This window comes from Cyprinodon tularosa, unplaced genomic scaffold (assembly GCF_016077235.1).
Source record: "Cyprinodon tularosa strain WSP-4 unplaced genomic scaffold, ASM1607723v1 ctg18, whole genome shotgun sequence".
Taxonomy (NCBI): Eukaryota; Metazoa; Chordata; class Actinopteri; order Cyprinodontiformes; family Cyprinodontidae; genus Cyprinodon; species Cyprinodon tularosa.
This window is the reverse complement of record NW_024038608.1, coordinates 997,092-1,009,987: the sequence shown is the minus strand read 5'-3', so window position 1 is coordinate 1,009,987 and position 12,896 is coordinate 997,092. Positions and strand designations below refer to the sequence as shown.

The 12,896-nt window shown below is 36.0% G+C and overlaps 1 protein-coding gene across 1 annotated transcript in view; it reads right to left on the bottom strand.

Annotated features, from left to right (window-relative positions):
* calcrlb (calcitonin receptor-like b) overlaps positions 1-12,896 on the bottom strand; it is a 28,537-nt gene that overhangs the window by 2,446 nt on the left and 13,195 nt on the right. Inside the window, exons 3-12 of the mRNA XM_038282160.1 lie at positions 10,327-10,465; positions 9,953-10,060; positions 8,036-8,145; positions 7,856-7,950; positions 7,652-7,769; positions 4,761-4,914; positions 4,618-4,678; positions 4,464-4,530; positions 2,436-2,654; positions 2,304-2,345 (exon numbers count right to left, since the gene is read on the bottom strand). Coding sequence (XP_038138088.1) covers positions 2,304-2,345; positions 2,436-2,654; positions 4,464-4,530; positions 4,618-4,678; positions 4,761-4,914; positions 7,652-7,769; positions 7,856-7,950; positions 8,036-8,145; positions 9,953-10,060; positions 10,327-10,465 — 1,113 coding nt within the window. The remainder of the gene's footprint in view (positions 1-2,303; positions 2,346-2,435; positions 2,655-4,463; positions 4,531-4,617; positions 4,679-4,760; positions 4,915-7,651; positions 7,770-7,855; positions 7,951-8,035; positions 8,146-9,952; positions 10,061-10,326; positions 10,466-12,896) is intronic.

Below are 12,896 nucleotides of genomic sequence, written 5' to 3'. Positions count from 1 at the left end.
TGTACACCTCTGACTTCCAGTACAAGACATAGTCCTGTCATGAGCAACACAGTAAACAACAAAAATAAACAAGTTGATAAAGAAGGCTGACTATGGTCTGGGACAGAAATAGCATAAAAGTATAAAAACAGACAATACAACACATAATCATCTCTAAAAAAAACTATATATATGTTAGTGATGGAACGGTTTATGAAAACCGTCCGAACCGTTGAGTTCGACTGTCTCGGTTCGATTCGCATGTGTTTCGTTCGGTTCATGCGCTGCTCCATTTTCTCATAGGCGAAGCGTTTACACTCCAGAGCAGAAGGTGGCGGTACTGCGACCAAAGCCAACCACCAGTAGAAAACAAGAAGAAGAAGAAGCGAAGCAGCGTAGCCGGGTGTAGCAGAAAAAAATCAGTTGTTGTGGAGAATTGTGTGGGTATGGCAAGTGGGAAAGAACAGGAGTTGGAAGACGCGTCAGCAGCACTTTATAGGTCTGCTGTATGGGACCACTTTGCATTTAGAGTGACCTACGATGACGGAGGAAAGAAAGTTGTGGATAAAAGTGCAACAGTGTGCACAACAGTGTTTATGCTAACAGCAACACGACCAACATGTCAGGCTACAGTAACAATCAACATATACAGAACCGAACCGAAAACCGTGACCACGAAACCTTGAACCAAACCGAACCGTGGATTTTGTGAACCATTCCACCCCTAATATATGTAGTGTTTGTCTTGATGGTAAATGGCCTGTACTTATACAGCACTTTTTTAAAGTCAGGATACTTGACCAATGCGCTTTACATTCAGTCATTCACCGATTCACACACACACTGATGGTGGTGAACTATATTGTAGCCACAGCTGCCCTGGCGATCACTGGGGATCACCGGCTGGTCCCACTGGTCCCTCTGACCACCACCCTGGGCAATGCAGATGAAGTGTCTTGCAGATACATCGACAGCGAAAGCCAAAGCCAGGGCTTGAACCAACAACCCTCCGGTTGCATGGCAAACTCCTGCATACAACGCCAACTCTTCCCTCTGATAGTGTTTACTCTGTCCATTTTAAACCTGAAAAGAATTTCTGTACCTGGAACAACCAGCAGACATAATTTTACTACCTGCTAATAGTGTATATTTGTCCTAACTGTGTCCTATCCCTCATTGTAGCAAATATTTTTGCGCTTTTTCTTATGTTCATGTTTTTTTTTTCTTTTTGTACCTCCATAGGTAGTTGGATGGCTCCATAACCTCCCTGTCATCTCATTGTCCATATAGACTTGGTAGGTTTTTATGTCTGATTCCTTCCTTTTGCAGTTGTTGATTCAATATTTCAAACCCTTACAACTACATTGCTAGTATAGCTTAACTACTGGCCTAATGTTAAAGGAATAGTACACCCAAAACATGATTAGCCTTCATTTTCTACTCACCCCCATGCTGAACAACACTCTGGAGTACTTTTTTGATATCTCAAATGCATCTGGAGATCTGGGAGGCTTCTTGCTGTCTGCTGACATTCAAATAATGGAGGTCTATGGTGCCCGAGGCAGAAAGGTCCATAAAAGTCCACAAAAAACGTGTCAATATTCTTCCATACTGCTCGTCCAATGTATTCCAAGTGTCCTGAGTGGGTAGCGTCCATAATTTACTCGAAACGAAGTCGTTTAGAATGTTTTTAGAGCATAAACAGTAGTGTATAGGATTTCCTAAAAGAGCGTTCACGAGTCTACGGAAACCGCGGCAGACCAAACCAGATGAAAGTGCGCATTCAGCATCTGCTCTGCCGATAATGCAAGCATAGAAGAAGAAATGTGCTGTTTACCTGTGCAAAGAAAGAAACAACGAAAGAAAAATGTCTGAGGACTTCAGTGTTGAGGAAGAGCATGAGTTCTTTGCCGAGCTGAATGCATTCTAAATGACTTCGTTTCGAGTAAATTATGGACGCTACCCACTCAGGACACTTGGAATACATTGGACGAGCAGTATGGAGGAATATTGACACGTTTTTTGTGGACTTTTATGGACTTTTCTGCCTCGGGCGCCATAGACCTCCATTATTTGAATGTCAGCAGACAGCAAGAAGCCTCCCAGATCTCCAGATGCATTGGAGATATCAAAAAAGTACTCCAGAGTGTTGTTCAGCATGGGGGTGAGTAGAAAATGAAGGCTAATCATGTTTTGGGTGTACTATTCCTTTAAGCTTATTGGCCTGGAATAATTTGAGTCAGGGTATTTAATTGGGCAGAATTTGAGTAAATGACCTTAAAATTAGTTTCTTAACCGTATACTGAGGTAAGGTTGTAACTCACCTCCCCATTGAAGAAGCAGAATATAGTAGAAACCAGGAGTCCCTGAATTTCAATTTGAAAACATTTGAGAAAATAAATAAAAATCTATTGACCTTCCGTTTATTTTACAAAGAGATCCCTGTTTGTACTGACCTGGTAATGCATGGCGATGTTCATGATGTATAGATAGATCTCAATAATCCAGGGATCCAGAGGTTTGTACCCAAGGAGGACGTACTGGATGCCCAGTAGGGGGATGAGGATGAGAGTGGCCCTCACAGCCCTCATGTAGAGGCTTGATTCAGCCTGATGGGTCACTCGCAGTTTGGTGATGATAACCCGAATTATGTTCAGAAGGAAAAAGAAATTCACCTGAAGTTAAGAAGATGGAGAAATTACTTTAAGAGTGAAGGAGGAGTATATAATATAGATCGTTAGGGCTAATTTTAAGTACACACATTGTAATAGTTGTCTTGGATCAGCTTAATGTCTTATATAGGTAAAAAGAAAAAATGGCAGACAAAAAATTTAAGATGAAATTTAAAAAAGAAATCAAGTTATGAAACCTTGAAAAAATCATAATCAAAAAAGATATATTTTTAAATGTGTTTAGTTTTTGTATAATTATTTTTTACAAAAAAACTTTCAGACTCCATTAATTAATTTTTTTTTTTTTTTTACTGATAATATATTATCAAATGGTGTTTTTCAGTTTTCTTTTTACTTTTTTTTTTCTTTCAGATCATTTCTTTTATATTTACCTTTTTCAGGTTAGGTTTTATGAACTGCATTCTTTTTACATAGTTTTTTTTCTGAAAAGAAGATAAAACATCGTATCTGAGTGAAATCATGTGGCCACTTTAAACCCAATAAAAACATGGTTGCTAATGTCCAGCAGACCAATAGAAATGCTCTATCGTCTTTGCTCCTCTCTCAGGAGGAAACCTGCCCCCACAAGTGGAGAGAACCTGGAATGATTTGTGAAGAATCTAATTTGTAGAACTCAGGCCCCGTCCACACAAAGTCAAACCCTGGTCTAAACGCACAAATTTTTCACCAAACCAGCCTCTCATCCATACGAAGCCGGCGTTTTGGGGGTCTGTTAACGATCTTTTTTTTATTAAGCCTTCAGAGTGGGAAGATTTTGAAACGCCGTTTTCACGTTTCCATCTTTAAGCTCTAACCGCATTTTTTTACTTACACGCATGCGTCATAGCGTCGCCTCTAAACACGCATGCGCGACACAGTATCACAACAACAATGGCGCCGTACTGTGTTGAATGGTTGCCGCTCATGTTACTCACTCTGCTGTCGGGCTTACAACAGAATCTTCTTCTTCTGGAATATCTCCAGGAAGAACAGAGCAATATCGACGACATAGTTCAGCACCTGAATTTGACTGAAGCACAAAAATGGTCCCGCAGGGCAACCATGTATAAATATTACTGCTCATGCCCAACATTTCGTTGCCTGTTTTCGCCTATTTTTGCTTTGCCACCACAGCGCCACTTACAGGCCTGGCATACATTTTGCAGCGTTTTCATGCATTGGTGTGGTCGATCACATTTATTTTACGTCTCCGTCTTTACGACAAACGTTTTGGAAAATATTAGCGTTTCGTGTTCGTTTTGACTTCGTGTGTCTATTAAAAAAGAAATTTGGAAAAGAGAAAAAGAATAAAAATATGAAATCTGTAGTAAAAAAATGAAAAAATTTATATTAAAAAAATGTAATATGAGAAAAGAGCTTCCAACGAGTTTCCAACGAAAAAAAAAATGATGAAGTTTTCTAAGTTTAATAACTGGATTTAATGTCTTTATTTTTTGTTTTTTTATTTATTTATTTATTTATTTTTTAATTGCAACAACAAGGGAACACATCTCCAAAAGGTTATTACATAAAAAGGGATTTTCTTATTAATCATTTACATTTTCACTTTGTTATTATTTTTCTGAAAGTTGTTTCTAGTGTATGTACATGTTCCACATGGGTATTCTGAGCCATGTTTCTCAACAAAATCATTACGGCTTTTAAATGATAAAGATTTGTAATTCTTTACAAATATTTATAAGGTGCTAAAAGCAGAAAGAAAGAGAAACCTAAAAAGAAAAGTTCAATCCATCGTTTAACTTCGCCGATATAAAAAAAAAAGAAATTTGTGAATAACATAGAAACCCTTACCACTAAAGCAGTGCAGAAGGGGGCATGAATAATATACAGCAAGGACGTATCCGAGCTGCCCCAGCATCTGGAAAGACACGGCAAAGGCTGTCAGTTAAATAAATACCTGATATACTTATAATTTTTTTTTTTTTTCTGGATCAGAAAAACTCACCTGTCATTGTAGTAGCAAAAGCGGGCAATTGAATATATAACAGCTGGCACAAGTGGAAAACCTGCAAAACATTTAAAATTATATCTTTGGTTTGCATCAGAGCATGCTATTTATTTAGATCGGAGAGTTTGCATTTTACTAACCCCATCCTAGAAGATAATACCACAAAAGATGCTGTTTTTCTGCAAACACAGCCACAACAATCAGAGTGTGTAGGTAGATGCCCTCACAGAGCATCCAGAAGTAGTTACAGCCCATTATATATAAATGGATGAAAGCCAGAAGCTTACAGACTCCCTGTATGGAGAGAGGAACAGAAACCTCAGCATCATTTGGTGCATGAACATAGGCTGACAAAGAAATCCAAAAAATTGAACTTGTGTTCACATGTCGGACACATTTTCCACATATTATTATGCAGTTTGATCTTGTATTCCATGTTTGTTCAAATTTTGACCATGAGATTGTATATTGCTCACATTTGCACCACATAATCAATAGATTTGACTTTGTGTAATACCTCTTTGATTTATTTGTCAAAAAACCAAAGTATTTGTATGTATGTTTTAATGTGTATTCTTATAGTTTTTTTTATGTAAACATCCCTATGATGTACTTTGAATGCACATTATAAAAAAAAAATTAAATCAAAAATGGTAAAAAAAAAAAAAAAAAGAGGTTCAAAAGTAAACACTGACACCAATCTGTAAAGTTATTCAGATGTATTTATCATGTTTAACAAAAATTACACAGAAAATGTTGCTAATGTTTAAATACTATTTGGATGCTTTAAGTTTTTGATTCCTAATAGTGTCAAATACAAATAAACATATGGATCTTTACAGAGATGGGAAGTAACGAAGTACAAATACTTCGTTACTGTACTCAAGTAGATTTTTCTGATATTTTTACTTTACTTTACTACTTATTTTTATGGCGACTTTTTACTTCTACTCCTTACATTTTTACACAAATATCTGTACTTTCTACTCCTTACATTTTTAAAAATTGGCTCGTTACTTTAGTTTTGAATCATTTCAATGGAGTTACCGTTATTATTTTTCAGGTCATCAATACCAAATTCAATCTATCTAATTGGATGGTAATCTACGTTGCATTTGACACACCACTACAAGATGAATCGACAGATTCGGCGGTATTCATTCGCTGCAAATCATTGCAGCTTGGTGGCGGTGGCGTTAGCATAGTAGTATGGACGACGAGATGATTGAAAATGAACACAACGGAGATCTAGTCCTATTGGCAGACATCCATTTAAAATGTAGGCAACGACATGAAAAAAGTGGTTTCTACTTTTACTTTTATACTTTAAGTAAATTTACAAGCCTGTACTTTGTTACTTTTACTTGAGTAAAGAAGTTTAATCAGTAGTTCCACTTTTACCAGAGTATTTTTTAACTCAAGTATCTGTACTTTTACTCAAGTACGGAAAGTGAGTACTTTTGCCATTTCTGGATCTTTATAATGTGGAGAGGGAGGTCTGAGAGTCTGCTGAGGCCACAGTGCCATACATGTATAATGTATGTATACGTCTTCATTCATAGCTGCAAGTTTATGCTAGTGTGGAGTTATGTCCCATAAAGTAAAACGTTTTTCACATGTGAACAAGTATTCCTCCTACAGTATCAGTGTATTCTCATTATGAGTTCGTATGAAATCGTACGAAAAGTTATGCACCGTAATTTCGTGCGTTTTGGACATTTTTTTCGTCGTATGCGCATGCGCATCTTACGCCCCATTCAAGAACATAGAATATACATTAGAATTAGCCCTAACCCTAACCCTAACCCTAAGATATAAAACAGCAAGCAACGGAGTTAGAGACATGAATAAGTGATTATTGCACGATTGTTCCCAGTTTTACGTCTGTCCGCGGATCTGCTTTTTTTTCTGTCTGCCAGCGCACGCGCACTGATCTGTTTTTTTTGACGAAAAACGTCCAAAACGTACGAAATAGTGTGCATAACTTTTCGTACGATTTCATACGAACTGATAATGAGAATATTTTGACAGTATGTAGGGTCCAAAACGCAGGACCTGAAATTTACCATTGAAACAAAGAAACAATCACATGTAAAAATCACATGTGAAAACATAGGGAGCACTTTTAACAATCTAACATTTTTTTACACACTATACAAATGTTCATTTCTATTTTCAATTTGGAATTTGATTCATATGATTTCACGTTACACAAATATTTACACAAGACTATCATCTATAAATACAATGTGATTCATATTTGAGGCACATGCGAAAAACATAGGAATCACTTTTAACAATCTAAAAATTTTTTACACACTATACAAATGTTCATTTCAATTTGGAATTTGATTCATGTGATTTCACGTTACACAAATCTTTACACAAGACTATCATCTATAAAGACAATGTGATTCATATTTGAGGCATATGCGAAAAACATAGCAATCACTTTTAACAATCTAAATTTTTTTTACACACAAAAGTTGATTTCAATTTTCCTTTTTTTCCAAATGTGATTCACATGTTTACACATGAAACTTCACATGTGATTCCTATTCGAAGCACATTTGAGGCAAATGTGTAGCGCATGTGAACAACATGGGAATCACTTCTGATTTTAACATTCCAAATCCGCACCAATACATGTGGTATTACAAAACATTCACATGTAAAGTTCACATTTATCTTTTTCCAAATGTGATGTTCCAAATGTTTTCTCATGCGATATCACATGTGATTCCTATTTGAAGAACATTTGAGGCACCTGTACATCACATGTAAAAACACACGCATCAGAATTGTTTTTGCAGTTGATACACATTTTTTTACACGTAATTCTCATATGAGATCCACATTTGAAGCACATGTGGATCACATATGAAAATGTGGAAATCACATGCGCTTTTAACAGGAAATTTCCCTATTCCACAAATATACATGGGGTACATATGTTTCACATGTGTGATTCATGCAGTTTTTCTGTAACTGTAAATAAATTGTAAATCTTCCATAAAGGAAAACCATGTACCTGATTACTAAGCGAGTCCTTCCTTACTTCACATAGCCACGTCACAGTTATCACCGAGTTTAGGACGAAAGAAAGGAAGAGATTTTTGTGAAGAGTTATTCTCTCGCAGCTCAAAGTTCTGAAGAAAATCAGGAAAAGGACTTTAGAGAAACATTTCAAATGGACCGGTAATATTGAATGTGCTCCTAATTTAAATCAACTTACTTAAAATAGAAGAATATTCCTAATGAAATGAGGAGTGAAATGAGTGATAGGCCATGGCCAATCATGGTCAAGTAGAAGTGGGTCATTGTTGCAGGCTGTGTAAAGATTGATTTGTCATTACTAGCTACATTGACAACAAAACTGCAACATGAGTCTCAGTTCTTGTTGTCGTTCTCTTACCGTCCGGTCGGTATTATTAAACTGGCAGCTATTGAAGTCTGTCCACGTTCTGTTGCTCTCTGGGTGTCGTCCCCACTCCCCTGTGTTTGTGCAGACTTTTTCTGCCATGGCTTCGTTAAAAAGGAAATAATTGTGAATAAATTAGATGACATTACAACAACAAACTGTTTTGTCTATTAAAAAAAAACATATATTCATATGTATATAATCTAATTAAATAATTATAAAACTTTACTTCATAAATTGGTATACATTCAATAGTCACTAAATAATCTTTGCTGTTTGGGTTTAACTTAACTTCATCTGAAAATGAAATGTTTAATTTTTAAAACCTAATTTAGAATTATTCAGTTTTTTGTTGATGAGTCTTAGGTAATCTAAAATAATGTGTCTAAAATAAGATTTGAGTCATTAGTTTAATACATTTTGATGGGTCCAAAATATCTACATCTCAGGGAAAGGATTAGGGCAATTAAAAAAAGGGCCACTCAATACAACAAAAAGACTACTAACTTATGACTAAATTTAACTCGGAATTCTGACTAATTCTGACTTTGTTCTCAAAATTCTACTAGTATTATTCTAAGAATTCTGTCTTTATTCTCAGAATTCTGACTTTAATTTCAGAATTATGATTTTTATTCTAAGAATTCTGACTAATTCTGATGTTAATCCAGGAATTATGATTTTAATCTCAGAGTTCTGACTTTATTCTAAGAATTCGGACTAAGTCTGATGCTGATCAAGGAATTATGATTTTAATCTCAGAGTTCTGACTTTATTCTAAGAATTCTGTCTTTATTCTGAGAATTCTGACAAATTCTGACTTTAATTTCAGAATTATGATTTTTATTCTAAGAATTCTGACTAATTCTGACGTTAATTCAGGAATTATGATTTTAATCTCAGAGTTCTGACTTTATTCTAAGAATTCTGACTAAGTCTGACGCTAATCAAGGAATTATGATTTTAATCTCAGAGTTCTGACTTTATTCTAAGAATTCTGTCTTTATTCTGAGAATTCTGACAAATTCTGACTTTAATTTCAGAATTAGGATTTTTATTCTAAGAATTCTGACTAATTCTGACGTTAATCCAGGAATTATGATTTAAATCTCAGAGTTCTGACTTTATTCTAAGAATTCTGACTAATTCTGACGTTACTCCAGGAATTATGATTTTGATCTCAGAGTTCTGACTTTATTCTAAGAATTCTGTCTTTATTCTCAGAATTCTGACTAATTCTGACTTTAATTTCCGAATTATGATTTTTATTCTAAGAATTCTGACTAAGTCTGACGCTAATCAAGGAATTATGATTTTAATCTCAGTGTTCTGACTTTATTCAAACAATTCTGTCTTTATTCTCAGAATTCTGACTAATTCTGACTTTAATTTCAGAATTATGATTTTTATTCTAAGAATTCTGACTAATTCTGAGGTTAATCCAGGAATTATGATTTTACTCTCAGAGTTCTGACTTTATTCTAAGAATTCTGTCTTTATTCGCAGAATTCTGACTAATTCTGACTTTAATCTTAGAATTATGATTTTAATTTTAGAGTTCTAAATTTATTCTCAGAATTCTCACTTTAATTTCAGAATATCCTCATAGAATTATAACAAATTTTTATATCCCTACTAGTTCCTTAGTTTTGGCAATAGAGTAAGTATTCTGAGAATAAACTCCGTATTCCTGAGGTGTCATTTGTTTATTGTTTTTATTTTATGGTCCTAATCCTCTTTTGTAACTTCTGGTTTCAATACCAACATTGACACAAAAGAATTCTGCACAAATAGCCTGGTACCCGTACTGTCTCCATACTTAAACATACAATAAATGCAATATATTAGTCAGTTATTGTTTTCTTTAAGTTCCTTTCCTCTATAACTTTTTAAAAGACTTAAAAAATTCACCTTGCGTATCAAAATCATGGAAGTAGTCCGGACAATTCTGTCTTTTCACTCCGGGTTCAGTTTGTTCCCAGCAGAGCCATCCATCCCATGTCGTGTTACACATTGGCCCTGATTGAAAATAATCAACCTTTTAAAAGTAGTTACAAACAAACTTCATTTTTTTTCATTTTAATATTAATTCATTTTCTTTAAAAAAAAATATGCTAAAGAAAAAATATTTCAGTCTAGATTTTTCAATAACCCTAATTCTAATTTCAATAATGTCCATAATCATTCACAAATTAGTTTCATTACTTATTTAATTAGAAAGCTTTTCATTTCAAAACACTTCTTAAACACAAGTCCTTCCAAACTTTAGTATACCCATGGCTCACCTGCAGATTTTATTGGATGATAAGATTTTTGTGTAATACTCTGAAAACACTGGAACTGAGCTCTTGAAATCAGCTGGCGAACGTTCTGGTGAGTCCGGTGCTCGTTCTTGTCTCCCTCCGATGTGGCGCCCACCAACATCTTAAGATCAGTAAAGATCAGAAAATGTAAATGTTAAAATTGAGGCAGAAGACAGTGTGATAAATTTCAACCTAGACAAAGTTAGTTTTTTTTTGTTTTTGTTTTAGATCAGGCCTCAAAACCAGCAGAAATTGTTAGGCTTCCAGTTTGTGTGGGTTGTGTTTTTCTTTGTTTTCCCTCCACCACCGGGTGGCGCCTGGTTCTCGTTGGCCTTCTCACACACCTGCGGATGGTTGCCTCGTTAACGGAGTGCTCTTAAGCTGCTGACTGCCACTACCTCGACGCCAGAGTGTTTGCCAGTTTTGGGTACTCTAGCCAAGCTGAGTTTTGCTTAGTCAAACTGAGTTTTTGTCAAACTGAGTCTTAACCTAGTTGTTTTTTTGTCTTTGCCTTTCGGCAAGAAGTCATCCTGCAAACTGGATGTTTTGGACCTTCTCTCCCCTGGAAGGATTGTCTGAGCGTCAAACTGAGCTGAGGATTCAAACAGGTGGTTTGGATCTACTTTTCCCCAAAGGATTGTTTGGGATTCACACTGAGCAGGGGATTCATCTCCACAAGAAACAGTTCAAGTACCATAGAAAATGGTAGAAGTGGCAGTCAGCTCCTCCGTTCCTCAAGGAAACACCTCAACCTGGATAAACCCTGTCAGCCCTCCAACGTGCAACTCAATTACTGGAACAACTCACACTGACTGGATTCAACGAAAGACACCTGGAAACGTGAGTCCTGTTGCCTTTATTCACTTTAATAAGTCGAAACACAAATTTCCCTCTGAGCCTGAATTAACCACAGGATCTTCCCCTTCACTTTTCAGTCCCGGTTCGCCAGTGTTCAGAGCAGCACTGGGCCCTTCTCTACCAGTTCATAATAAACCTGTTTAACCTTCCCCTGGTCTCTCTGTTTGGTTTTCTGCATATGGGTCAGATCTTTGGATTAAATCATGACAGAAATATTAAAGACAGAAGGGAATCAGACTCCAAAAAAAAAAAAAAAAAAAAAAAATCCGTGGGAGGAGATGTGCTCTTGAATACAATAAAAAAAAAAAATCTGGACAACCACCACTCAGGTGTTCTTCCTGAATTTAACAACACCGTATAGGTGAAATACATTCTGGTTTAAAGAAAAGTATTTATTCAACTAAACTATTAGCCTAATGACAATTAAGCTGTTGTCTTAAATGTTTTAGATTAAAGGTGGAAGTTCTGGTTCCTTAGTGTTTTTTTTGGTTTATTTGTCCATTCGTCCGTCCATCTTCATAGCGCTTTGTAAAAACCAGCAATCTGACTTTTTCATGTTAAAACCTGTGTTTATGTTGAGCTTCAATTAAATTCTGCCAAAAACTCACAACAGTGTGCTCTCCACGTTGCCCAATTTTTATCCTCCTGCTGCATGGATGTCAAATCCTGGAGGGTTTATAACCTTAGCGTGCTTTGCAAAAGTAACTCTCGCCTCTATTCCACCCAAATAGGTGATTGCACCAGTCAGGACTTTACCTGGATTCAGTCGCTAAGTGTCGCTACTTGTTTAACTTTTTACACCAAAAAACAATGTTAAAGCAACCGCAGCTAACTGCTAATGTTAACGCTACAGCCATATGGATAAATATACGCATACCCTCACTAGAAAATATAAGGGGAATGAAAAGCTGTCAGAATCAGCTTTTTTTATTTTTTCGTTTTTTCTACAAAACTTTAGTAAACGTGAATTTAATTTCCATTTCTGTCTAGTATTGTATACCAGGTTATGACTCCTTTAAAGTAAGACTGTGTAACTTTTATCTACTAGGGGCACTAGACCTGTATTTTCCAGGTTAGGCGCTCTTGAAAGCAACCAACAACACTGCACTGTTGTAAAATAAGTTGAGATGTATTTTAAAATAAGTAAATATTTGGGTAAAATCTTGCACTCTGTTTAAAAAAAATAAAAAATATATTATTTGATTTCAATATATATGACTCAAACTTTTAACTGGCCAAATCAAATTCAACAAAACCCCTTGAAAAGGCATCAATTAAATCAGCTGCTGTTCTTTACTCCTGGGAGCGTCTAGCCTGCCATAGAAAAATGCTGTAATGGTGGACAGTAGCCTTATTATGGCAGTATGGGCCTCAAATTTGGACGCCACATACATCCTGCAGATTAAACTTTTTCAAAGCCTTGGACATTCTTCAAAATGTTGCTTTATTGATTTAATAACAAACTTTTAAAGAGATTAAAGCATCTACCCAGTCTCCAAAACAGAGGACAGTTGCTTCCCACCATTTAGGTACCACAGCATAACACAGATCTTGACAGGGGTGGAGCTAGATGGTGGGCCAGTGGTGGCCATGATGACCCTTATCCAATCAATTGGCCACCCCTGTTCAGTGGCTGAGCCTGAAATTGTCATAGTGATGGCCAGGCAGGGATCAATGTGCACCGAGTAGTGGCC